General features: G+C 42.0%; 2 protein-coding genes across 2 annotated transcripts; one reads left to right on the top strand and one right to left on the bottom strand.

Annotated features, from left to right (window-relative positions):
- Positions 1-158: 158 nt before the first annotated feature.
- Positions 159-17532, bottom strand: LOC311501652 (CUB domain-containing protein 1-like). Its single transcript, XM_084563608.1, has 13 exons — positions 17365-17532; positions 14444-14668; positions 9935-10276; positions 9401-9616; positions 8587-8937; positions 7612-7827; positions 7171-7527; positions 5370-5729; positions 4935-5132; positions 4149-4505; positions 2352-2702; positions 2183-2264; positions 159-1774 (listed from the first exon to the last, which is right to left on the bottom strand). The coding sequence occupies exons 1-13, from the start codon at positions 17417-17419 to the stop codon at positions 1273-1275; spliced, it is 3612 nt and encodes a 1203-aa protein (XP_084419734.1). The 5' UTR covers positions 17420-17532; the 3' UTR covers positions 159-1272.
- A 5452-nt stretch (positions 17533-22984) lies between these two features.
- Positions 22985-26189, top strand: nrm (nurim). Its single transcript, XM_084562974.1, has 4 exons — positions 22985-23313; positions 24369-24562; positions 24643-24819; positions 24948-26189. The coding sequence occupies exons 1-4, from the start codon at positions 23163-23165 to the stop codon at positions 25266-25268; spliced, it is 843 nt and encodes a 280-aa protein (XP_084419100.1). The 5' UTR covers positions 22985-23162; the 3' UTR covers positions 25269-26189.
- The last annotated feature ends 1120 nt before the right edge of the window (positions 26190-27309 follow it).

Here is a 27309-nt window from a genome sequence, read left to right as displayed (position 1 = left end):
GATCTTTAGAGGTGCCGGTGTGCACATTTTGTTTGGGAAACGCTAGCTGTGTTTCCGATTAAAGCTAAGCTAAGCTAAGCTAAGCTAAGCTAAGCTAAGCAGCTATACAAACACAAGAGAGGAGACAATACTCAAAGTAAGAAATCGACTGACAAGTGTTATCGACTGAAATGTTCAAAATAGTTAAAAGAAATGCAAATTTTATTTAAAAGTGGGACACAATTATGTAAACCTGGCCTCTACAACACACTTCTCCGCGGTAAACACTGGCTGCCGCTCTGAAGTCTGCAGTTCCTCCGCGCTGTTTTTCATGGCTTGAAATCCTGTGGTTGAAATAGTTTTCAGCGTCCAGACTGCAAAAGGCCACTGTTTAAGCGTAAGAGGGGAAATTGAATGTCACAGCTTTAGTGTGTTATGGCAGCCATTACCTCAAGGAGCAAACTGTTTCCTCACCAAAGCCATTTCCTAGGAAAAAAACAACTAAACTGTATATTTACAGGTACAGAAAAAAAGACTAGTAAATAATATAAAAACACTTTAAAATTAAGAACCTGAGGTGCTAGCTCATTTTCTCCATAGTCCCTCCCCTTGAAACTCAATAAAACAAACCAAACTGTTTCTATTTGTCACTTTCTTACTGAGAGTTAGAGGAGAAGATCGATACCTGCTAGCTGCAGCCAGCTAGCTTAACTTAGTTTAGCACAACATGATAAAGACTGAAGAAAATGGGAAAATCTAGCTAGCATGTACCTAACAGCAACTCTGCAGCTCATTAATTATCATGTTTGTTTAACAGATAATAAAATATAGCGCAGACATGATATTTTAAAGTTTCACAGGAGGTTGTGTACCAGACGATTTGACTTCCTGGGCACGACAAGGTTGCAGGAAGTCGAATTAAACACGTTGATTGGAGGTGCATTTAATTAGAGCCACGCTAGCTCATTTCATTTACAGTTTTTTTTATATAAAGCTCAATTGCATAATTAATTAGGTGTTAGCTATAGCTTCATATTTATCAGACGGACATGAGAGTGGTATCAATCTTCTCTTCTGTCCCTTATAAGCAAGAATCCAATTATAGCCTCAGATCCTTCAAGGAAATGGCTCATCACTTCTACTCTTGAAGCCCCGAGTTAGGACAACATACACGCATCACATTAAAAAGTATCACACCTCAGATTCCCTGAGTGTGATCGAGGCACAGAAAGTTCACATCGGTGACGTGGATTCAGTAACAGCAGTCCATCATGTAGACACATTTCTAACACGCTACAAGGACTCCTCTGTTATCGCCGGCTGTGGCTCCAAATCAATACCAGAGAGTCGGATGGTGTTTATGTCCCCCGTGCTCTTGAAAGTGTACAGCTCATTGTCGACCATCCGGCGGTCCTGGAAGCCAAGGCTGTCCTGCCTGTCGATGGGAGTGCGCGGGCGGGACGGGATGAATGTCTCCGAGGGGTCCAAGAACGTCTTGTACTGCTCCATCTCGGGTTCTGGGTCTGGTTCATTGATGACCGGCAGCGCTCCGTCAGTGGGGCCCGTGAAGGTCTGATAGGAGTCCACCTGCATCCCATTATAGAGGTCGTTGTTGCTGTAGGTGCCGGCGTCGTTCAGCAGGTGGCCGTAGACCATCGTCTCATCTATGGAGTCGTAGACGTGGGAGTCGTTGGCAGATCGGGTTTTGGTGAAGTGTCTGTCACCTGGTCGGAAGATATTCCCTTTGCCGATGTAGATGGACGACTCCTTGTTCATCTTATCCTTCTTCCTTTTCCTGTTTAAAAAGATGACAACAAACAATAAGAAAGAGTCGAGACAAGCATCTCCTTATCTTACCGAATCTCATCATGCTGTAATGCGACCATTAAACTTCTATGAAATACTTTTACAATCAATTAAGTGTGCAGATTCCAGCGAAAAACATTTATGAATCTAATCACATTAGATGGAGAAAAGCACCCGATAACAATGAGTCAGTAAACAATGATTCTAACGAAGCTTTTCTAAAAAGTCTCAACTACAACTCCATCCAATTTGAAGCACTACACTCCCACATCTATTTTAAATCACAGCACTGCTAAGACGGCTTCTCCACACTCAGCATCCTTCTCAGAGTGATTACAGCCGGGTCCCAGCACAGGGATCTCCAGGGTGAATTGAGATTTACTGCAGGTGTACTCACTTTGAAATAAAACAAACAGCTGCCAGAACTAGGAGCAAAAGCAAAAGAGCTCCCGCTATCCCAAGCACAATGGCCAAGATGTCTGTGGAGAGAACAGAGGAGTTAAATCTTAGTTTGTTTTTTTAAAGTGTTTCATCTACATGAATGGCTTAAAGAAACGGCTGCTTACTAGACTTCTTCTCGAGAGCAATTGTGGCCACTGCACCAAAGTGTCCTTTCTCTGGTAAGCAGTTGGACAGGTTCAGATAGAAACTGTGCGGCACCAATAAATCCTCCACCTCCTCGTCCTCCCTGCGGCTCATGAGCTCCTCCTCGTACCCCAGCATCCTCACCTTGACGCAGGTGTGTCTGTCTTTGCATTTGGGGTTGCTGACGTTGAACCTGAGGTGCGCCTGGTACTGGCTCGGCAGAGTGACGATCCAGGACACGGTGGAGAACGGCTTCATGCCCTCGGGCCAGTTGGGGCTGGCTAGGAGCGTTGGAGAGGTCGTCGTAGGAATGACTCTGTAAATGATGGTTTCTGAAAAAGGATGGAAACAACGCTGGCTTATAATTTAAAATTTATCCACGGCGCTATAGTGCCCCTGTGTGGAATTTAAAAGTAAAGTGTCAACATGATAACCTCATTCTTACCACTATAATATGCTTGTTATTTTTTTAACCAAATAATAATTATTCCAAACCGCAAAATACTGATTTTACACTCACATCTTCCTCCTGTCCTCTGCATTGTTTTTAGTTTCTGATTTACAACCTAGAATGACTGCAATGACCACAAACAGCCAGAACTGAGCAAGTCTGAACTTGTTGCATTCAGGTGTCAGTGAAGTGAATGAGAAGACTGTAAGAGTACTATAAGTGTTATTTATTTGTTACCTATATTGTATTATGGTCCGTTAAACACAGCGCTGGAGTACTGTCACGTTATAAAATGTGTTAGCAACATTAGCTTTAAGTTGGAGTCACAGACAAATTTGATATTTGCCTCTGAGCAGGTAGAGATCAACAGGTATATAATTTCTGCTTCATCAAAAATTATAGAGACGACAGATGTGAACCACATCAGTAAAGGTTAAGTTGTCGGCCAAAAAAAAAAAAAAACAATGAGCCGAGAGACACTAAAATGCTGTAGCGTTGAGAAGTTGTGCGATGACGTGGTAAATTACACAACATATTCTGATTCAATAAACATTATGCTGCCTCAAGGCTCCTTCAAAGATGGATTGTTGTTTACTGGTTAAGAAAACTGTTGCTGTTTCACTTCAACGGTCTAAAATGTTTCCTCCTCTCTTCTCACAATGGAAAATTTACACGTCCATCCGGATTTCCTGACTCATGAGAGCAGAACAACTCACGCGTTACAATTGACCTTAACGACGGCTCGGTTGCGGCAACTACTGCAAGTCGGGGCAGTTTTATCAGTCACGTCCGTGTTTGAAAGGTAAATGTGTGCAGTGGAAAAATTTGTCAATGTCAAGTGGTTAACATGGACTGCATTGAATACACTGTTGGAGGATTAGCGTGGTATGTTAGGTTATTTATTATTCTGTTGTGTACCCGTTTCATTTGTTACTTGCTGTGATCCCTACCACCAGATTGGGAAACCATTAAGATGTCTCAAATGGCAGTTTTTTTCTATATATGCGATGACATTCATAAATTTTAACCCATTTAATGCAACTGTACCCACACGTCCGCTAAAATTAATTAAAATCGTTGGAAACTGTCCATTAGAACACGTTACTATTCATTAAAACCGTAAAGAAAGAACAGCAGTTTAGAGATTTAATAATCTGTTGTTTAATCAAATTGTAAATTGACTAAATTCTATTATTTTAAGCCAAACCATTCTCTGGAGCCTTTCAATAGCCATTTTTATAAATGAATATTATGCGTCAAGCACTGCATAACTTAATATTACTGATTATTTCATAAACTGTGGTCTGGAGTCATATTAATGTTTTACCTGGGATCTCCTTGCTGACGTTGGTACTGAGGACAGTCCCCTTGATCTTGCTGAAGTCCCGGGCCGTGGCTGTGACAGAGACGTTGGCGTGCACTTGAAGCATCTGGATAGTACCGTTATAGCAGAAATCTCCGACAGAAAACCCATCGCCTTCGGCCACGTGCAGCGACACAGGCTGATTACACTCCTGGCCCGGCAGCGACTGCTGGAAACTCCCCGTGGGCGACATCAGATCCACCGTGGCGTCCTTAGGGATGTTGAGGTGCCAGGTGAAGCTGTGCAGTGGAATCGGCAGACAGGAATCCAGTTTGGGAACAGTGAGGATGTTCGCGGAGCAGGACGCCACATTTTGACACCCTGTTATTCAAAAGACACAAAATTACAGACATACAGTACATAGATATGATTGAAATGGGTTTATTTATCTATTCACTCTGATATTTGTATAGTAAATACTCTAAGTAGCTGAAGCTCATAGATTAGCTTAGCTTAGCGCCAAGAATAGATCCATACAAAAGTTATAAAAACCTTGAATTGTATTTTAACAATAGCATAAGCACTGGACTAATTCTTGGTTGTGCGTGGTGACAATAAGCCCAACTACTGTTGCAACTACTGCTCAAAAAAAGAGATGTAACATGTTATTTGGTGCTCTATTAGCCTTTATGCTAAGCTGTGCTAATTAAACACCCTTCGCAACAAAAAGGATTCCTTGTCTTTAACGAGTAAACTGCGATAGATGTCTGTTCAGTAGCAAGAAAACAAGCAAAACACGAGGCGGCTTACCAATAACTTGGCTGGCAGTCAGGCGGATCTCTTCATGTGGACAGTCAAGGAAGGAGAGACGGGCCGTGGTTCCTGCAGCCACGTTTATCTTCTGTTTAACCTCAGAGTTAATGCTGATCTCGCAGTACTCGTCAGAACCCACCTTCTCGATCTGCAGGGACACTCCTTTATGTTTGGTAAGATCCACATTACAGAGAACTGTGGGGGAAATACAACATGATCATATACCTCTTTCTGTCCAACTACATAATTATGCCACTACAACTTTGCATACTAACATATAGGGCTGAAAAACAGTAAAAACAAGCTGAGTTATGCAAGTTCGGACTCATTTAGCTGCTGTTTGTGCTTCACATGCTCTATACAATCAGGTCACACATATAAACACTGGATTAAAACAAACCTTTTTCAAATTACTATTTGTCAGAACCTTACCCGGATGACCGCTCCTCACTACAGAGATCGTGTAATTCACCGCGAGTCCCTGTAGGGTCTGGTTGGTTTCACAGTTCTTCAGCATCATATTGAAGTTTCCCTGCTGATGCTGCGGCTGAGGATCTGTCAGACTCAGTGCGGTCACTTTCTTGCCGTCTTTCTGGTACTCCACCACCACTTCGCCGTTGAGGCATTCTGGGGCCGTGTGATCATGAAAGTGCATGGTGTAGTTGTGCATGCTGGGCACAGTGAAGTTCCACTGCATCTCCTGCTTGTCAGGGAAATCCTTGGGGTAGTTGGTTGTGATGAAGTTTGTGTCTGATACACCTTTCGGTAGGTTGACTTTCACTATGGCCACCACTGAAGAAGAGAAACCAGGAGAAAATACTGTGGTTAGAAACAGGAAAACAGAGATTTTAATTATCAGTAACAGGGACTCAACAGATGCATGCTTGCTACAAAAACGTATTTTTGATCTACGACTTTCATTCAGACTAAAATGGGGGAAACAGAACTGGAGAACTACACTTCTTAAAGATACTATATTTCAGCTGAAGCCTTGAAGCACCACCATGAGGTTCACATCCCTAAACTTTTCACCTCGCTCAAACATCAAGTCCAATACATGTTTAATGACTTAAGACACAGTGAAAACTGGACTTGTTAGGGATTTTTTAGCATGCTAGCACCCTAAACCAAGTTTGTGAACATGGCAACTCTAAAGTACCTGGCAACCAGCCTGTTAGCATTGTGAGTATTAAAGGGGAATTACCGTTTTTTACAACCTGGACCACATATTTCTGCCATGAAATACGATCGTTTATTCACCTATATAACTTTGGTGTCGTTTGGAGTCGTTCGGAAGATATTTAGATCCAGCAGAGCGCCGCATATATCCATATAGTGGGAGTGACTGGGGCACCGAAACGCAGCTTTTAAATAACGCAATATCTGCCACAAAACTTTTTGTTATTTTGTTATAATACGCTAGTGCTATTCCCCGTTGAGTCCGGAGTTCTCTGAGTGCCGTGCACACCCGCGACTATCGGGTTGTTTACCTGTAAGTTGCTACTGCTAGTTTTTTGCAACATGGCTGAATATTTTTCCGATTCTAAGGTTGTGGACGACGACTTTCTTTATGATGGATGTCTTTACCGTTTTGAGCCAGATTATACGGATGAGGAGCTTGTTGAAAGCTGCACGTCCGCAAATAGATAACAGGTAACTCCTAACTCATTCATTCATTCATTGGTGAAATGAACGAGTTTCACGGCAGATAATGCGTCATTTAGAGGCTGCGTTTCGGTGCCCCAGTCACTCCCACTATATGGACATACGCGGCGTTCCACTGGATCTAAATATCTTCCGAACGACTCCAAATGACACCAAAGTTATATGGGTGAGTAAACGATCGTATTTTATGCCAGAAATAAGGTCCAGCTTGTAAAAAACGGTAATTCCCCTTTAAGCTAATGTTAGCATTTAGCTTAAAGTGGCATTGTTCCTAAGTTAAAGCTGCATGGTTGAGTATTTTCACATATATAAAATATTAAAGACCTAACAACTTTCTTCTTCTGCTTTTTGCTCACCAACCAACCTCTTTTACATAATCCAATGTTATCCGCAAATAAACTAATTATTTAATTTTTGTGGTTGTGTCATAAGATGACGTCTTGTTATACAATAAGTACAGAACAATGTTTGCTGGTGAATTCCAGTCCACTGTAGATGAGCCAAATGTTTGGTATGACATGGAAGTATATATATATATATATATATATAAAAAAAAATAACAACTTACTGCTTGTCTCAGGCCCAACTTTAAGTTTGTAGTCAACAGGGTCCAGCTTTCTGTCCCAAGGCACTTGAAGGGAAACACGGCCCTTGTAGCGAGCCAGGATTGTGGTCACAGTTCCACCTCTGCAAAAGGTACCAATGGTGGCTGGCCCGGTGCGTAAGTAGGTAATGAAAGAATATGTGTGTTCGTCTGAACAAGTCTCCTCGTTGGAAATTTGTCTCATTCCCGGTTCAGGGAAGTCCAGTTGAAAAGCTCGAGTGGAGACGACTTTCAGGTCCCAGGTGAAGGTCCGGTTGAAGTCCGGGAAAAGCGTGTACTCGCCCTGAACAATGTGGCCAGAACATTCGGTCTCCGTGCAGTCTGGAGAACACGTAAGAGATCTAAATAGGTAAAGAGATCCAACAACTACACAACTTTTGAGACATATATTTTAGATTTTCATACCAATTTCTCTGTTGATCTCCACACTGAAAACATCCTGAGGCCGAGGACAGGTAAACTCTAATGAGGTGTTTTTAGCATAAGTCAGCCGTAGCATTTGTGGGTTGCATTTCTGTTGGGGTGCCTTGTCGACACAAACACTGCAGTCTGGCTCTTTGTTCACTCTACTGATTATGATGATGGTGTCGGGGTCAGGGGTCACGGACATCATTCTGCCACCTAAAGAGAAAAGCCAACGAGCCAAAAGAGCAGAGAAAAGTCAGCAAATTTACCTACTTGTCAAATTAATCTAAGTTCATATTAGTGTGATGTAGCTTATGGTGGAGAAACTAAAGTTACGGTTCTATGAATTCAGCGTCTCTAGCAATAAATAGACTGAAATATAACCTAGTAGACGTCCAGATAAAGAAGAAACATTTGATTACAGTAAACACAGATCACTGGTTTCTGAGTCTCTGAAGGACTGTAGATTGTAAGTTATATACATGATCATAGCATATGGTCAAATCTATTACACACTTTTTAGCTAAACTAGCAAAACACTTTTTGAAATATACTTGTAAAACCCCAAATTTTCATCAATTACACCGGTACTTTAACAAATATTAGTAGGCCTACGACATAATTTACAGCTAAGCTAATGTATACACACCAAACATGTTAGCATGCTAAAGTTAGCCTAGCTTAAAACACGAAACTAGTGTGTCTTGTTCTCAAACTACTATTACTTAACCAGAAAGTTAGCTTTTATGCTAACTCTAGAGTATTTAAATGAGTTTTTCTCGCTTCAGTCAATGACAAATTAAGCTAAAAGCTAATACTAAGCAAGCAATTAAATAAAAGTTTTAGTAATATAGCTGTGACTGAAGTAGTGAGGAATATTTGTCAGCACAGTGCTAGTTAAACCTTTCTCCTCTAAAATAACTTGCTATATATCTTTATATGTGGTTTAAATAAATAGTTAAAACAGATGCGTGCCTCTTGGTGCTGCTTTGACACTGAACGCAGTCTGGTCCAGCTTTCCTCCTTTTGGCACTTCTGCAGACACAGTCGTCGCTCCATACAGGTCCAGCTGAGACACCTTCCCGCCTTTGCAGTAGCTGTTAGTTTTGACACTTTTATCACTTCTAGTCGTACTCACTGAGTACTGATAGCCATCCTGACAGTTTTCTGCTGCAGAAAGTTCCTTCAGTCCTTCACCGGGAAAGTCTAAAGTCAATACAGTCCTTTCTGGGATACTGATGTCCCACGTTAGGGATCTTTTGAAGTCGCCGAAGAGGTTGGGATCAACTTCTGCTGCAGTGGGAGTGCAGGAATTCTTTGTACAATCTGAGTAAAAATAAATAAAAAATGTTTGCATTGTGTGTTAGCAAAATTAAGTTGCGAAATCTAAAAAACTAACACATAAAATAAATGTAATTTCATAAATACAACAATAATTAACAAAAAACTAAGATTATTAAACATAAGTAAGTGGGTATTTAACTTCTAAATTTCTATTTTTATTTAGTCCTGTATAAACCAATACAAGCAGATATTTAGAAACATGAATAAATAACTAAGCTGTAGGAATGTAGTGCAACAATTCAATTTTCAATTAATTTTATGCCTCCTTATTCGTTTAATTATACATTTCTGTGGCTTTTTACATTTTAATGACATCAAATTCATTAATTTTATTTATTTAAATATTTTTGTATTGATTTGTATTTCAACCGTACCATATATGAGCATTTCATTTATAGAGAGTCTAAAGTGACTAAATACAGTTTTGTCATGTTGCAGCTCTCACCTATTTTCCTCTGTATCTTCACACTGTACACGTCCTCAGGTTTTTGGCAGCTGAACTCCACAGAGAGTTTCTCAGCATTGGTCAGTGTCTTCGCCTTTGAGCTACAGGAGGGAGTGGGGCCGTCAGTAGTGCACACTTCACACTCTGGTTCGTCCAGGTCCCGGTTAAGGACCACCGTCGTGCTGGAGTCAACCGTTACGACCATTGTTCGTCCCTCTACAATGAAATACAAAGTTGGTCGTAAGCCGGGGTTGCACCAGTTGTTGTGCGCAGATTTCAGTCTTTGTTACTACATTACACCATTAATAAAAGCACAGAGTGTGACTGTTCTTTAAATATGAAGCTATTGCTATCTCATTAGCTTAGCTTAGCGTCAAATTTGGAAACAGTGGCTAGCAGCTAATGGCTAGCTTGTATTTATCCTACTTCATCTAAACTCTCCAAAGCATATCGACAACTCATCTCTATTTAAAATCCAGTGTAAATCACTGTCATTAAGAGCTTTCTTAGTAAAGAAGAAGCTGTTGCTCTTACTCAGCGGTCCGGCGGAGGCCTGAAACAACACAGGATCCACGGTAACCTTTGGGTCAACCCGCAAAGACACGACAGCCTGACTGGGTAGGTCGAACTGAGTCACAGAACCACCTCGACAGTACAGAGTCGGTGCCTTGCTGTCGGTTTTGGATGTGGCCACCGAATACTGCAAGCCTTCAGGGCACGGCTGAGACGACTCCATCAGGCCATCCCCGAGGATGTTCAGACTCACAACGATCTTCTCCGGTGCCTTCAGCTCCCAGGTGAAGGTTCTGCTGAACTCTGTCAGGATGGATGGCTGGGTTTCCACTGTTGCAGGGTTGCAGGCATCTTTAGTGCATTCTGGATTACGAACAAAGATAGAAAAGACGCAGAGATTAGTTTAAAACCCTGCACATATGTTAATCATGAAATGACAGCAATTACATACACAGTTTAATTTTGATTTGACTTTGTGATTAGGATGTCATTGTCGAGTTTTTAGGTGTTTTTAGGTAAAAGTAGGTGGAAAGAAGAATTATAACACAATTAAATTGTCACAATTAAGTTTAAAGTTGTGAATGCAACATTTAATTCACTCATTTCGAAATTTATTTATGGTAAATCCAATATCCGCTCTCGTTTAGTTCTGTTTTTAGCCAACACCAACTCTTTAGTTTGCATATCCAGTTGCTAAATGCTCCACTACGTTCTCCACTTAGTCTCCAACTGTGTCTGCCTGCTGTTTGCCACCGAGTTAGCTTGTGTACATTTTTCTTTCAGACCTTGACTGCTGCTGCAAATACAATATAAGTCATGTTGAAAATTGATGGGCTATAAAGATCCATTAAGCAGAGGGGGCGCCGCAAATTGAGGTAATAATTATGTGAGGGTCCATCACTGAGAGCTTATGAATATTGATTTTAACAGCTTTAAATAAACTCCAAAGTAATCAAGAGGACTCTGCCTCGCGAAGCTTGGTTTCTACTTCTGCAGCGGATCTACCCAAAGTTGCAGCCTACACAGGTGGATATGGAAGTGGTACACATTTATACTTGTTTAACATGTATTGGCTCCAAAAAAACAGTTCACGACAGTTAATTTTACTGAAATCCCTGCAATGCAGAAAAGAGAAGATGCTGGAGTGGATGGTGTGCAGGAGGCAGAAGGAGGGTCGCTGAGAGATGTGGACGAAAAACTGGATTTCAGACCAATCGCAGCGGTTATTGGTCTGCATCGCTGCAATGTGAAGTTGCATTTTTGGGGCTGTGCGCGTCAGACTACAGCATAAGATCAGAGCTGTGGCATACCTCCTTAGCTCCAAGTCCCCTTCCCTATCCGTCTCTTCTCCTTCCTTCCTCCTCCCTCTTTTATTACAGGAACCAAGGGAACAAGGATTCAAAGATTTCCGAGTCTAACTCTCTCCGTTTGTTTGCGTCTGGGGGACCATCTTCTAAGTCTGCACTCCACCTCAACTCATCTCATCCCTCCATCCATTTCCCTCAGGTCTCCCAGCAAACCTCCTTGCATTAATCAATCAAGGTGTGGTCTTTGTAAGTGAATGCTCACTTTCTAATTACAAAACAAAACCTTTAACACTAGAAGTCCCAGAGAGCAGCCATTTGGCTTTTCTACCTATAAAACCCACAGGGCAGCCGATCGGCTGGAAGGCTTTTAGCTAATATCCTAAATCACCTGTGAACCCTATTTTTGTTATGTAAACGAGGCAATCACTGGGGCACCACAGGAGGGGACATGCTGAGCCACTTCAAGGAAACTTGTGGGGAGGGGAGGGGGAGTGGGCCCAGAGAGCTTATGGGGGACGGGGTAAGCACACAGAGCAGTGTTCACTTCTAACCTGGCAACACCTTGAGACAGAAACTGGTTCATCCCAAAGACAAAACACCTTGACATATAATGGGGGAGGGGGGAATCAGAGAGGAGCAGGATTGCTGGGGGTTTGGAGGCCAGAGTGTGTGGGGGAGGGAGGCACACCTGAGGGCTGTGAACTCATTTGCTCTGTCCGGGCTGCTAACTGACTGTCTGTCTTTCACCAGTTTCACCAGGTGGCAGCCTGGGCAGAACAAATGAGCTGAATCAAAATGTAATATATGTAGAAGGATGTAGAAGTTATCAGGACCCTACAACACTGGGCTTCCAACATCCCCACCAGACACATAGGAAAAGTAAAAGAACAGAACCACATCAAAAAAGCACTCAAAATCTGTGGTTATCCCAACTGGGCCTTCATGATATTTACACATATTTACAAATAATAATAAAAAAAAATGCATTATCAGGATACAGTGTTAGAGAGTGGAAGTGAGTGAGACTTAGACTTAGAACTTAGACTTAAAACTTTATTGATCCCTTTGGGGTGACTCCCTCAGGGAAATTTGAGTTTTCCGCAGCAGCAAGCACACATAGCAGTTTGCAGACAAACAACAGCAGTGGTTTGCAAATAGTTATAGAAAAAGTGATTGAATAATAAAATGGTGAACATTAAATAATGAACGGTGAACTTCCTTTGAGTGGGATTAAAATAAGATGTAGTAAAACTCTAGTAGGGAAAAATAAACAGTAAAACAGTAAGTAACAGTGAGTGAGGTGAGTACATTTCAATAATCACGCACAATGCTGGCACTGCCAAGCCATCTCCTTTCTGCATTTGCCACATGTGTATTTGTAGCAGTCAATACATTGCAGTCACATGAGTCATTATGGCCACATTGGTCATTAGCATGGCAGTGCCAGGATTGTGAGTGATTATTGAAATGTACTCACCTCACTCACTGTTACTTACTGTTTATTTTTCCCTACTAGAGTTTTACTACATCTTATTTTAATCCCACTCAAAGGAAGTTCACCGTTCATTATTTAATGTTCACCATTTTATTATTCAATCACTTTTTCTATAACTATTTGCAAACCACTGCTGTTGTTTGTCTGCAAACTGCTCTGTGTGCTTGCTGCTGCGGAAAACTCAAATTTCCCTGAGGGAGTCACCCCAAAGGGATCAATAAAGTTTTAAGTCTAAGTTCTAAGTCTCACTCACTTCCACTCTCTAACACTGTATCCTGATAATGCATTTTTTTTATTATTATTTGTAAATATGTGTAAATATCATGAAGGCCCAGTTGGGATAACCACAGATTTTGAGTGCTTTTTTGATGTGGTTCTGTTCTTTTACTTTTCCTATGTGTCTGGTGGGGATGTTGGAAGCCCAGTGTTGTAGGGTCCTGATAACTTCTACATCCTTCTACATATATTACATTTTGATTCAGCTCATTTGTTCTGCCCAGGCTGCCACCTGGTGAAACTGGTGAAAGACAGACAGACAGTTAGGCTGCGTTCAGACTGCCAGCCAAAATCCGATTTTTAGCCCATTCAGATTTGAATCGGATCTCGATTTTGAAGTCTGAACAGTGACAGATCACATGAAATCCGATTTTTGCCTAACGGTTGCAAACCACATCCAGAGGTAGTTTCATATCGGATTCGTATCGGATATGGACAGATGCGTCTCAGTCTGAACAGCTCCCAACACTCAGATGGGTTTTGACTGTCCGTGACGTCACTTACGCGACGCCAGGCCAGAACCAATGCGCCAGGCCGCGTGCCTATTTCCGTTGTGGAGGAGCCACGTTACGGCCACGGACAGTGATATTACAGCTATCACAATGGAGGAGGACTTTGAAAACAATTCGCCTTGGTCAGAGGAAGAAACTGCATGCCTTATAAATCTTTACACTGACGTGACGTACATCCATCGTGTTGTTTGTTGTTGTTTTGCTTGTCGCTGTCGCAATTATATGACGTCTGACAAATACACGTGCTGAATGACGCTTCCGCTCGTTGCTACAGCAACCTATCAGACCGGTGAAGAATGTGGCCCAGTCTGAACAGAACCATATCCGATTTGGACACTTGCTAAAGGCAGTGTGAACAGTCAGCCCTAAAAATATGAGAAGGAATCAGATTTGAATCAGATCCGTCTGCAGTCTGAACGCAGCCTTAGCAGCCCGGACAGAGCAAATGAGTTCACAGCCCTCAGGTGTGCCTCCCTCCCCCACACACTCTGGCCTCCAAACCCCCAGCAATCCTGCTCCTCTCCGATTCCCCCCCTCCCCCATTTTATGTCAAGGTGTTTTGTCTTTGGGATGAACCAGTTTCTGTCTCAAGGTGTTGCCAGGTTAGAAGTGAACAGCCACCCTCTCCCCCATAAACTCTCTGGGCCCACTCCCTCTCCCCTCCCCACAGGTTTCCTTGAAGTGGCTCAGCATGTCCCCTCCTGTGGTGCCCCAGTGACTGCCTCGTTTACATAACAAAAGGAGGGTTCACAGGTGATTAGGATATTAGCTAAAACCCTTCCAGCCGATCGGCTGCCCTCTGGGTTTTATAGGTAGAGCAAAAAATGCTGGGACTTCTAGTGTTAATAAATAAAAGAGCTTGCAGCGCTAGAACTGGAAAATGCTCAAATAATCTGTAAAGTGTTTAATGAATGCATCATCACAGCGTCTGTAAACTCACCGATGAGACGAGAAACCGTCACGGCGAAAGACTTCTCAAGGGGCTCGGAGCAGTTGAACAGCAGCTTGACTTCCTCTTCAGGTGCCAGGGAAAGAGAGGGGTGGCAGGTCGTCTCCGTGTCATTCGGCCCGCTGACCGTGCACACGGCACACTGAGCCGAAGGCCCCACTGTGGACACCGTCACCGTTGAGCCTTTGTCTGGTCGGACAACCGTCTGCAGGCATTCTGAGGAAAACAGATCGAAGAGTCTGAATACGCTGTAAACTAATCTCAGCATGATTTTATATATACACTGCACAGTCATGCTCACTGGAAGGTGAAAGTCAAAACCAATGTGTCCGGGATTTATAACAGTAAATGACCAGATATATGCAGACCTAATGTCAAACTCAAATGATCAGACAGATTGTTGTTGACACTTGGAACAGCGGCTCCAGACACACCTTTTTCCCCACAGGCAGATCAAAACAAATTAACCTGATTAATCCGAGTCAACGACTGAGGAAAGAGGAACTGAACTAGACGTGAATGATTTCTGGCTCGCCTGAGATTAACGCAACTTCTCCAGCTGAGATAACCGTACCTTTTTTACAACCACAGATATAAATGTTATCAGCGCTTCCTCTGTAACTTTACATATTGGCAGCTGGAAATCTACGTTACATCTTTCGGCTTCACATTTGTGTTCCTGTTTTCTATCCCGCTAAGATGTCGAATATAAACTGTACCTCAGCACATGTAGATACGCACAGATTTCTTTTATATTATTCCACACATTTTGTTTCTATTATCCTGATTTATTCTGCTCTGTACACTACTTTTGATATAAGTCTTTTTAATATTATCTCCCTGTCCTGCTGCTGTTGCTGCTGCTGTGTGTCAATTTGCATTTCCCCCATACAGGGAACCAACAGTTACACAAATTTTCTGTCTTATCTCAGCCAGAATCCACAGTTCTTCACAGTTCCTACAATGTGCTTTGGAAAATTTCACGTCGACGCAATTGCAACACACACATGCTCTACAGATCTGTCACCTGCGGAGGCTGGGGGAGAATAGTGAAGGACGCCGTCGCGTTCGTGAAACCAGTTTTAGACAACTTATTTTGTGGCTGTGAAGCATCACGGTGCTGAAAGTAGATATTAGAAGATGATAAGCCTCAGCAGCATGGATTCTTGACACCGAGGATTCATGCTGCTGATGGTAGCTCAACCATCTGCAGCCTTAGCAGGAACAGAGACTCATTAACCCGATCGACATTCATCCAGTCTTCACCGGTTATCCGGTCTTGATGACCAAACAGCCACAAAGAGAGGAATCCGATGCGGCCTTCTAACGATGGAGCCCCATCCATCTTAAGTTTATTAACTCCTGTGATGCTTTTCTGCTCTCTACAATTATAAAACATGCGCACTTAAGCTTGAACTAGTCTCCTCTCAACATGGCATTACAGTTTGAGTAAACTCCGGAGATGTAAAAGTCCCTGGGGATTAGTAGTTTCACAAACACTCAAACCCAGCTCACGTGGCCCTGCTGTCACATTTTCCGTTTATTTGGGATTTTTTAATATCAACTGAAGCACCTGACCTGCACTTCAACGCAGGCACATGATTGGCCAATTAGATGAATGAGCAGAAAACAAACAAATGACATACAGAGATAAGAAGTGTCCACCTGCCCCCACACACACACTGTATACTGTATACATGCACACCCGCATGCACGCGGATGCAAACAACAGACACCTGCACACCGACGTAGGCAAATGTTTACTGCCCTGCTAACCACACTAATGCATCTGTTGTTCTTTCTTTCTTTCTTTAATTTACTTTCAGTCTCATCTCATGAAGTCTCACGCGTCCCATTTCCACTTGCAGAAGCGGCTCAATTCATCCGAGGAGTCAACAATCTCCAGATCTGAATCAGCCCCTATACAACACCTGTATCTTATCCAGTGACGTAAAGAAAATTGGCTCAAACTGAAATCAAAAATAAAACCATAAAATACATTTGTGTTTACTTTCTTCCAATAAATCTGAAATAAAGCAATAATCATGACGTCTGCTGTCAAAACACAACTGGGATGTCTTGCGGTCTTGGATGAAAAAGCCTTTTTTAAAGCTGCAAACACTCTCACAAACAGAAAGGGGGAATTCTCAACCTAAACTTGCAAGAACTTGAAAGCGGCACAGAGGAGCAGTGCAGCAGATAAAATGCAGGCTAGAGGGCTTCTTGTGACAGCAAACAACTGGGGTGTGGAGGATGTCACAAGGTTCAAAGATTACTCAATCCAAAAGACGTTTTTAGATGTTTATTTTCACAAACACTGCACAAAAAAAGCAGTTTGAGTCCACAGTTAAGCTGCTGGTTCTCTCTCCCCCCAGAAGGTTGAGATAAAAATGAGCGGCTTAAATGCGGCATAAAGAATGATAAAACAGCCCGTCAGTTTCATAGTTCAGCAGCAGATTGCATGGTCAATCATTAATGAAGTCGTGATGATGAATTCATGCCTCCAGGAAGCTCCATAAATGCCTCATAAACCTTTTGAAAATGGAGGTCTAGTAGTCAGGCTTGAGACTTGTTCCACTCCGGATGAGAACGCACTCCAGTCTCCATCTGTCGGCCCAATCAATCACGCGTAATGTTGCCTTCATGTCCTCAATTATCCCCTAATTTATTGACGCGGAGCTCCGAGAACAGCTCGTTTTACCCAAAGTGCATCTTTGAATTAGCTTTCGAGTGAGCTCAACATGCACTCATCCCAAAGCCACAGAGAAATAAAGCTACGCATCAATGAGAGGACGCCTTGTGGTGTTTTAGGACACTGTAAATGGCAGCCTACTTGAACACAGCAAAGAAATCAGATAACAACAAACAGTGAATGGAAACCTATGCTTCTTGCTGAGAGGTTATTTTCTCACCTGATGAGTCCAAGAAAGCCCAAAACAAAAATCCGAGGAGCGCGCAGAGCCGCATCTTCACTCAAAAAAACAAACAAACAAACAAAAAAACGATATCCCTGCTTTTAATGGAAAAAAGTAAAACTCTTCGGGTTTCTGTCAAAACCCCGGCTGCATTTTCACTCCGCTTACAACAATAGCAACGACGCTTGACAGCCACTTCCTGCTCTACTTTCCTTGCGCGCAGCGGAGGAGGGTGTGGACCGCAGGTGTGACGGTTACCTGTCCAAACTTGACGGGAGGAACCGGACTCTGCCGCTGTACCTTTGAGCCGAAGCGTCGCTGAGCTGCTGCTGCTGCTGTTGCTGTTGCCGCCGCTGCTGAGTACAGTACAGTGCACTACAGTACAGTTGCCACTTTTAATGAGACGCGAGTCCTTGTGTGACTCCCCTTGCTGCGTGGCACAATGGGTGCCCTATTTATAAGCAGCCAAACATGCCAAGGATTGTTGGCACCGTGCTGAGGATCCCCAAAACGAAGCAGATGAAGGGTGTGGAAAGAAAAGATTTTAATACTCTAAACTCACAGCTTCAACTGCATGAAAAATACAAATAAATATAAAAATTTGTCCTTTAATATAATGAAAATGAGTCATTTTACACCAATAAGGAGGCTGAAATTCAGTCTGAACATTATTGACAGCTGAAACAATCAAATGAGGGGGGAAATATGTTTATATTTAAAAAATCTGGTTGTTCCAGGTCACTTCGGCATATTCTTTTCTTCTCCACACAGTATGATAAACTGTGTGCATCTATCACGGCTTTGCAGAGGTTCTCTCCTGCCTCCACATGCCTCATTGCACAAACATTCCTGCACAGAAACATACCTGAGGGCTGCAACACTCACAAACACTCGGTGGTGAAACACCCTTCTTCACAAAGCTTCGAATGTTAACTCTTATTTACACCCAAAAGGCCTTAAGTTAATCTTAAACCAGCGGCTTGAGACGTTTTTCACCCTACATGTTCTTAAATCAGAACTTCAGTGCTACTTCACTTGACCTAATTCCTCTGCTTTTGTAAGTGCATGTCAGCTCCCACATGATTAACACGCACACACCTTTACCACCAAACACACACAAGCAACACTCTTTTTCTTTTCTTTTTTTGTTGAACCAGTCTGACAGCATGCGGAGTGGGGCGGTGAGGTGGAATCAGACAGCCTCAGTGTGCCTTATGAACAAGGGACCTCGGTGGAGAACCAGCAGCTGTCAGAGCTCCCCTCCCCTGCAGTGTAACTGTAGATCCAGAGCAGACAAACATGTGCCGCGGAGAGTTTCACGGCTGACGTTTTTCTTTCACGAATATGGGAGTCAGTAGAGACAGACAGGCACCTTAAACTCTAAACACTTCACGTGGTTAAATTGTGGGCATTACAGACAGTCAGCTGGAAAGTTTACAGACTGGTAAAGACTTAGAAACTAGTTTTTCTTCTTCTTCTTTTGTGTGCGAAGCCACAACCAGAGATTAAAATGTTAACTTCAGTCCTTTTGTATTTGATCATTATCCGGGTGGGTCTGATTTTACTAAAAGAGAGGTTGAAGGGTCTGAACGGTCCACGTGGTGGCAGCAACTCAAGACAGACGGCCAGAGCAAAGGTCTCGTGGCTCCTGTCCAGAATTTCAAACATGAACAAAGAATAAACAAATGATCACCAGCCACAGTTTTAAACATACACACCTCAGAGTCAGACTGGTCTGAAGGCAGATGTTGCTGTTCCTTTAACTCTTAGCTGTGCGCCTACGTTGTGGACATTGAGGTAAAACAATAAAGTGTCACATTCAAATGTTCAAATGTGTTTTTATTCACTGAATCTACTTTTTGTCTGTATGATTCATTTAAAATGTTCTTTTGTCCACAATAGCTGAAATAGGTTTTTCGGGATCCTTTAATTAAATAAAAGAAGCCAATCCAAAGATTAGAAACTGTCGTCTTTCCTTGAAATCTTGCTCCAAAGCGCCAAAGTATTATAAAGAGATGTGAAAATGTAACGTAAAAAGTGTCCCTGTGTATGTTAAATCAGGGGTCTTCAACATTTTCCAGGTCAATGACCCCGAAACTGATGGAGAGATGGAGCGGGGACCCCCTACTTTTGTGTACGTGTATTTAAAGACATGTAAATTTGTGGAAAAAGTTGCAGGGGGAATATAAAAAAAATTTAGTACCCCCCCCCCGTAGTACCTCCGAGGACCCCCTAGGGGTCGCGGACCCCCTGTTGAAGACCTCTGCGTGATTAAAATTAAAATGAATGGATCGTTAATCCTGGCGTTTTCCTTGCAGGTGGTTTCTATAGAACTACTTTTGCACCAGTTTCTTTATTGTGTACTTTCTTCATCTGTAGCCGTTTATAATTTGCATTTTTATGATTTGCAGCTAAAATCCTAATCTGCAAAGTGGCCGCCAGATAAATGTAGTGGACAAACAAGTTGAAACAATCCTCCTCAAAACATAAAGACTCAAAACTGAACTTAAATACATCAGCTTTTAGTAAATGCACTCTCCGCCATGTTAACACCTCTTTAGACGGCTTCTTCAGCTGCTGGGAAACATCACACATCTTGAATATCAAATAAAAATCTAAAACTTTTAAGAGTGTGCCCTAATTTTTATTGATTCATTTGAAATAAAGGCTTTTGTGGGAACCAAAATGACATTTAAATTCTCAGAGTAAATTGACACAGACACTTACTCAAATATTATATTTACTTAGATAAGCAGCACTATTTAAAGTGTCTAACATCAGAAAAATTACAGCAATAATAATACTCTTTATCAACGTGTTTCTTCCGAATAAAACATTTAAATTCTTATGTTTTGTGTACAGCTTAGGACTTCTACTTGTGTTTTAGCATATTTTTAGGTTTACTTTAATTATAACTGATTCTTAACCGCTAACATTTCGATTGGAAACTTGATAATTATAATACAGACTAATACAGTTGTCCTCGTCTGTTGCCACCCACTCTGCAGCCACCTCGAAGGAGACGGGGGGTCTGAAAACGCCCATAAACCCAGACAGCGGCTCCCCTTACAGCTGTCTGCTCTGCACACAAAATTAGACCCCAGCCAGTCGTAGTGTACACTCCAGACAAGTAGGGGAAAGTGTTTCAGATGGAGATGGAGCCCAGTTACAGTACCAGTCTTTATTTTGGTAAGGATGGAAACACTCAGTACCTTTAATCACAGATCATTATCCGGCCTGCGTCAGTCCTTGAGCTGTGTTTCCAGTGAACGCAGAGTGAGTCAGGTTCTTCAGTTTTTTGTCTTGTGTGTCTGCAGGAAGTTGTACAAGATGCAGCAAAGCGGTGTACGGTGCAGGAAGAGCCTGTCGGGCGATGGGACGTTTATTCCACAACACGTGCTTCACCTGCAGCGTTTGCAGTGAGTCCTTTGAGTTTGGAGGTGGATGCTTGTGCCAAACGTCTAATATGTTCTACTTGTACCTTGACTTTATCTTCATGGTGTTCAATTATGGTGTTTCTTTTACTATTATAATACCATGATCAATATAGGATTTTTGAAAGTGTAAATTATACTGTCATGAAGCAAGATGAATAATTTGGGATTTATCAGACGCCTACTTGACTTTCTGGTTTGATGGATAAGAAACTAAACAACTATAATATCTAAAATATTAACACATTTTCAAAAGACACATTATAAAAAGGCCTCTCCACATTACATCCCCTTGATTTGTGGTTTGTAATTTGCTTTGTGTCAGATAAAAATCTCAGTGTAAAGACGTTTTACACGTTGTCTGGACTAATCTACTGTGAAGAAGACTTTCTGGTGAGTATGCCATGTTTAAATGAGGTGATATAAATATTATTATTTTAGCTGCTTACCAAAATATGATAAAGATGGGCTTTGATTTTAAGGTATTCATACCAGATTGGAAGAAAGCTGTAGGAATTACAGACCTTTAAATGTGTAGCTCTGCGTCTATATTCATTATATGATATGGAGTTTTTACCCACTGATAAACAGATAAATAAAATGGCCTATCTGTAGCTTGACAGGAACATGTAATACTCTAATTGTTTTTGTTATTTCCTTTCAGTTCTGTAGAGCTCATCCTTCCCCTGAAGTGTGTGACAGCTGCGGGTTTTTAATCACAGACTTGGTACGTGTTCATTTGTGTATTGTATGTTGTGTGTGTTGTGACATTGTGTGAGCTCATTGTGTGTGTGTGTGTCTTCAGGTCCTGCAGGCTCGTGGGAAGTCTTACCACCCGTCCTGCTTTCGTTGTGTCGTCTGCAGACAGAGTCTGGAGGGTCAGCCCTTCGCTGTAGACTCAGACTCCAGGGTTTACTGTGTCAGCGACTATCACAGGTGAGCGTCTCATGCGGGACCTGGTGAAATCACAATGAGCCCATGGTCTTTAGTTCTCACTCGTGAGAAAAGAGGGAATCCCTGCCAAACAGGCTACACAAGTCACACCCACACCCAAGTCATGTTTCAGTTTCTGTCTCCTTTCAATGAGACGTCTGCATGGTTTCAGGGTCCAGGCCCACCGCTGTGCTGCCTGCAGGATGCCCATCCTGCCGACTGAAGTGAGCTTCAAATATATTTAACAACATAAATCATGTGAGAAACATTTTGTCACATTCTTCCTCCCTTTGTTGTTGTTTCAGGGGTCTACAGAAGCTATTCGAGTGGTGTCACTGAACAAAAATTATCACGTAGAGTGCTACAGCGGGGAGGTCGACCTCACTTAAAGACGGCTGGTTAAAGACACATAACCGTTGTAACATTTTTTGCACAATTTCTTGTCTTAATAAAGTCATTTGAATAAGTCTTAAATGCTGCTGTGTGCTTTCTCTCTCATACAAATAGTGTCATTTCTATAACTACGACTTCGTGTTAGATGCAAGGCCTTTATTTAGACACAAGTGAAGCCACGGCTTGGTGCAAAATTTGGACCTGAATATTTATTAGCTTTAGGAAATCCTGATTTACCCTTGTGAGCCGTCTACAAATTACACACAATCTGAGTCTTTGCAGGATTCAAGAAAAACTGACTGAACTGGACTCGACGAGCTGGCACTCACTCACTCAGACATGAGCATCAGTCTGAGTGAATTTTGCAAAACAAATCCACTGAAAAACATACATCAATACATTTGAGATGTTTATTGTGCTTTGTGTGTTAAGAGTCAAAAGTCAGAGAGTCAAAGAATTTCATTTAAAAAATGTTATACTTGGTGCAGATGCAAAATTGCATGGGTAGATACTTATGTAACTGTATACTTATATATAGCTTTTAAACGCAAATACGTAATAATGATCCAGAAAGCTGATTCAGATTTTTGACTACTTTAAAATGAGTAAACTGAATTTATTTGCATTTTTTTGCCATCTTGCATTTGTACTTTATTACGTTGTAATGTACTGCAGCCCCAGCCTAACGTTTTTTTTTTTCACCATCCCACTGGTTTCTACTTCTACCGTGTTTTTGTTACTGTTCTGGTGCATCTGTTGCTTTTATGTTTTGAGTTCAACCTCATATATATTTTCTATTCCGTTGGATAGGAATTTTAAACACATTTTTCATATAATGCGTGAAAAACACAAACCTTATCTTCAGAGATGGTAATGATTTCTGCGGTAGGACTATACCCTGCAGCACCGAAACTTGTTCTCTTCCTCCAGCTGCAGTTGCAGCGCACAGCAGCGCCTCCAAGTGTCACTTCCCGGTACTACAACCACCTCCTCTCCCGGAACTGTGGTTTCAAATGAAGATAAACGGTGATTGAAATGGCGTCACTTACGGTGCGTGGCTGTGCTCTCTGTACCGTGTCGCTGCTAAACTTTGCGTTTGTTTTCATATCCGGTGCAGACTTCGTCCGGTTTCTGTCGTTTCGAGCCATTTACCATAACATAACCGGGGAGACGACACTGTGTGAAGGTAAGCTCCCGTAACTGGTGCTGGCAGGCGGCCAGGAGAAGTTAGCTAACTTTGGTGGAGGAGTCACCAATAAAGCCAATAAACGCACAGTACTAATAGTACACTGTACTATTAACGTATAAATATGTAAATATATTTAATAGTTGGTATAAGAAAAACATGAGTAACAATTTAGTTAGTCCCCTTTTCCCTAGTGTAACATGATAGGACATGCTGACATTCACGCGTTCTATCGCCCGGCTAGCTCAGTCGGTAGAGCATGAGACTCTTAATCTCAGGGTCGTGGGTTCGAGCCCCACGTTGGGCGGTTAAGTTTTTCCTTTTTCTTTCAGGGTGTAATTTTTTTTTTTAACTTGTTCAAACATATATCTGCAACCAACAAGGCAGCGAGCGCTCAAAGTATCATTCAGTCGTCTGTGTTGCAACGGATATAACAAGTGCTCTCTTTGATGACAGTAATATATATATATATATATATATATATATATATATATATATATATATATATATATTGTCTTAACGGCAACCAGTTCGACGATGGTAGCCGAATGCGTCCTCGCAGTGTTCGAAAGCCGTTACATCAGTTCCACTACACATACGCTTCAGAATCCTTCGAATTCGAAAATAGTTCGGCTTCTTTTCTGTCTGGACCGAACACGTCGAATTCGATTTCGCTTAGGCGGGACCCGGGTTCGATTCCCAGACACAGGAAACTCAGATTCTTCGTTATTTTACTTTAATAAATGCAGTTGCGTGCATTCAGGTCTATTCTAAGGACTATTTTGCATTGTATTCTATTTATAGTGCATGTTTAACGCTTGAGTGCTTGTGAACACTACTTGTGTGTTCTCAGTGGCTCCATTCATAACATCACTGTCGTCAAACTAGTTTTCTCACTTGATACAATGCATAAATACACTGCTTTCTAAAATGTAATGTGTATCTTCATATTGGTATTTCTAATTCAACTGAAAAACTGAATTAAAGCTCATTAAAAGCACAATAAACACCAGATTCAAAGTAGCCTTTCTCTGCTTTATTTGCCCACTCCTAAGACTCCGTACCATGGTCCGTGGCCCTGCGGGACAGCTCCGTCCTCAGCTCTCTTGCTGTGGATCTGGTCTTGCTGGCTCTCTTCACCACGCAGCACAGTCTACTCGCCTGGTCGCCCGTCAAGCGGGCCCTCCAGTCAGTGCTGGGGCCCCTGAACAGGACGGCATACTGCTTCACTACAGCATTAGCCCTCCAGGTACAGCAGCAACACTCCCTCTCAAAGTACATGCAACGTTTAGCGCCACCGGTTGTTTCACCACTCGGTTCTTGTGTTAGGTCTTGATGCGTTACTGGCAGCCGGTGACTGGCGCCCCCTGCCTGTGGTCGGTGCGTCATGTGCCCTGGAGTGTCTGGTTCCCTCTGCTCTGCTTCACGATGCACTTCCTCTGCTGGGCCATCATCTTCAGCATCCTCATGATCTTCGATTACCCTGAACTACTGGGCATCAAGCAGGTAAGAGGCACAGATAGAGGGCGTAGTTTTTATTTAAAATAAAGAGAACGTTTAGAGTCATTTTTTTTATTTTGAGTGGTTGTAGTGGGATCTAAACTTTGTGCCCCATTCGTACTCTCCACTCTCAGGTGTATTACGAGTGTCTCGGTTTAGGGGACCCCTTGTCCCACAAGTCTCCCCACGCCCAGCGGCTCCTGTCTCACCTCCGCCACCCAGTGTGCCTGGAGCTGGGCGTCGTGCTGTGGCTCCTGCCGGCCTTATCCCTGGACAGGCTCCTGCTGGCGGGGACTCTGTCGACCTACCTGGCGCTGGCACACTCTCTGGACAAACAGGATTTAGCCTACCTCTGTGTGCAGCTTAACAGCAAGGTGCAGCTCCTGGCCGAGCCACACCGAGGCAGCGGAGACGCCGCGGCCGACTGGGGCGGCGACAACCATAAGGAGAAGTGACATCCTGGTCTCTGGACTGGTTTTTGAATGTGGTTATAAAAGGGAGAGTTTATTTCATTTGTTCAAAACTGATTTTATACGCTAGATTTTACAGTAACACTCTCCAGATGGTCCTTTTTTTTATACATCAACGCTGAACTGTTTCATATCATTTACTGTAATCATTTTATAGACTGTTACATTCCATGTGCCAAGTTCATTTACACTGTATTCCTCTGTGGCAATTTCAGACTTGATTGCCTTTGAACTGAGATTTCACACTGACAACAGCTTTGAATGTATTTCCTCAGTTATTTTTCCTCCTCTGTGAGCGTCATTAGTGATGTCGGACTTGAACATGTGAACTAACCAGGTCGGTATTTCATGCCTGGCTTATGTTCATATAGCTTGATAATTCTCGTTGTAGCTCATTAGCATGGCAGGCAATATTTTTCCAAGATACATATTCCGTTTTCAACATAAAGTACTGTAAATCTTTCATTTCAGGTTTACATTGTGTAAATACCACACAACGTTAAGTATTTTATTTTTTTTTTATTTCTTCTTGTTATTCATGTGTTTGTTTACTTCAAAATTACAGCTAAAATTTCACAAGAGAATATTCAAAACGTGCTGTTAATTTGAGATGTTGAACTTATTAAAATAGTGACAGTTGCATAAACGCTTTCAGTTGTCATATTTGTTGGGCACGCTTAAAATATAAGACATATACAAAGATTACAAGAGAAATATTATATTTTTTAACACAAATTAGACAATTTATGTAAAATATCCTGACATCTTTGCTAAAAATAATCTGAAGAGACTAACTTATTACATTATCTATAACGAGATATATTTTTTATCACTTTCAGTTTTTGTTTTCTATGTTTATGTTAGAGTAAGATCCCCCAAAAAACTCCTCCACAGTGGTGGAAAGTACATTTACTGGAGCTCTGGACAACTTTGAGGTACTTTTTTCTCAGGTATTTCAGTTTCATTCCAGTCAGAGGGAAAAAAATAAAAAACTTTGAAATTTTATCTGACTGCTATTAATTCTGTTTGCACCACAAATTTCAAAATGAAAAACAGACCAGTTTTTTACAAATTATGACCAGGAACCAGATGAATCACTTAAATCCGACAAATGATGATCTGGTGCAACATTAAATGTAGTCTAATAGTCTCAAATCTGAATAAGAAATATCATATTTAATATTTAGGAGTCATTCTGTTGTCATTTTCTTGTAAAACTTGTAGTTAGATGTGTTTTTTTTCCCCACTTCCACAGCTTCAAATTTGTGCTTCCTCTACTGTTTCCTCTTCTGTGCAGAATATCTGCATACAAATATACAAATACAAATGATTACCACTGAAAATAGTTTTAAGAACATGCCACATGAGTCGAGCTGATCACTCCTGCTCCTGGTAAACTCTTGCTCCGGCTCTGTGCGTTGCCCTGCTGACACCACAGCCCGTTTCAGAGCCGCACCCCCTCCTCCTCCACCTCCACCTATTTTCCAATTACTGGACGGAGGGATGAGACGAGCGGGGGGGGGGGGGGATGGCCGGGCAGACGGCTATGTGCTTTAAACGCCTTTTCTTAGGTCCGACAATATGGTGTGTGCCACTAAACTCTCCTGACGGAATTGAATGTAATTATCGGATTACAGCGCTGCGGCTCTGAAGCTGGAAATATTTACTACCACACCGAGGACGGTGGCGATTCCGTGCTCTCATGCACACAGTCTGGGGGGATATAAAAGCCTTTTTTTAAACCCTCCGTTTAGACAACACATATTAATCAGTAAATTTCAGGGAGTTTTTCGGTCGTGGAGTGGACTTTACGCACAGGTGGCGATGTAAAGACGAGGTGGAAGCTGTTAAATTGCGCAAGGACTGGGGTAAGTTTGGATTTACGTTTTCATAAATATTGAACTGAAGCAGAAAGAGGTATTGCATAAAGTGGTACATATTAATTTGATGACCTTTGTAAAACAATTGAATTAAATAGATGAAAATCTCATCAGACAGCCGCTGAACTAAACTGCAGGACTGCATA

This window comes from Chelon labrosus (genome assembly GCF_963514085.1).
Source record: "Chelon labrosus genome assembly, chromosome: 16".
NCBI classification, from domain to species: domain Eukaryota; kingdom Metazoa; phylum Chordata; class Actinopteri; order Mugiliformes; family Mugilidae; genus Chelon; species Chelon labrosus.
The sequence above is the reverse complement of the archived record's forward strand: the minus strand, read 5'-3'. Positions and strand labels throughout refer to the sequence as shown.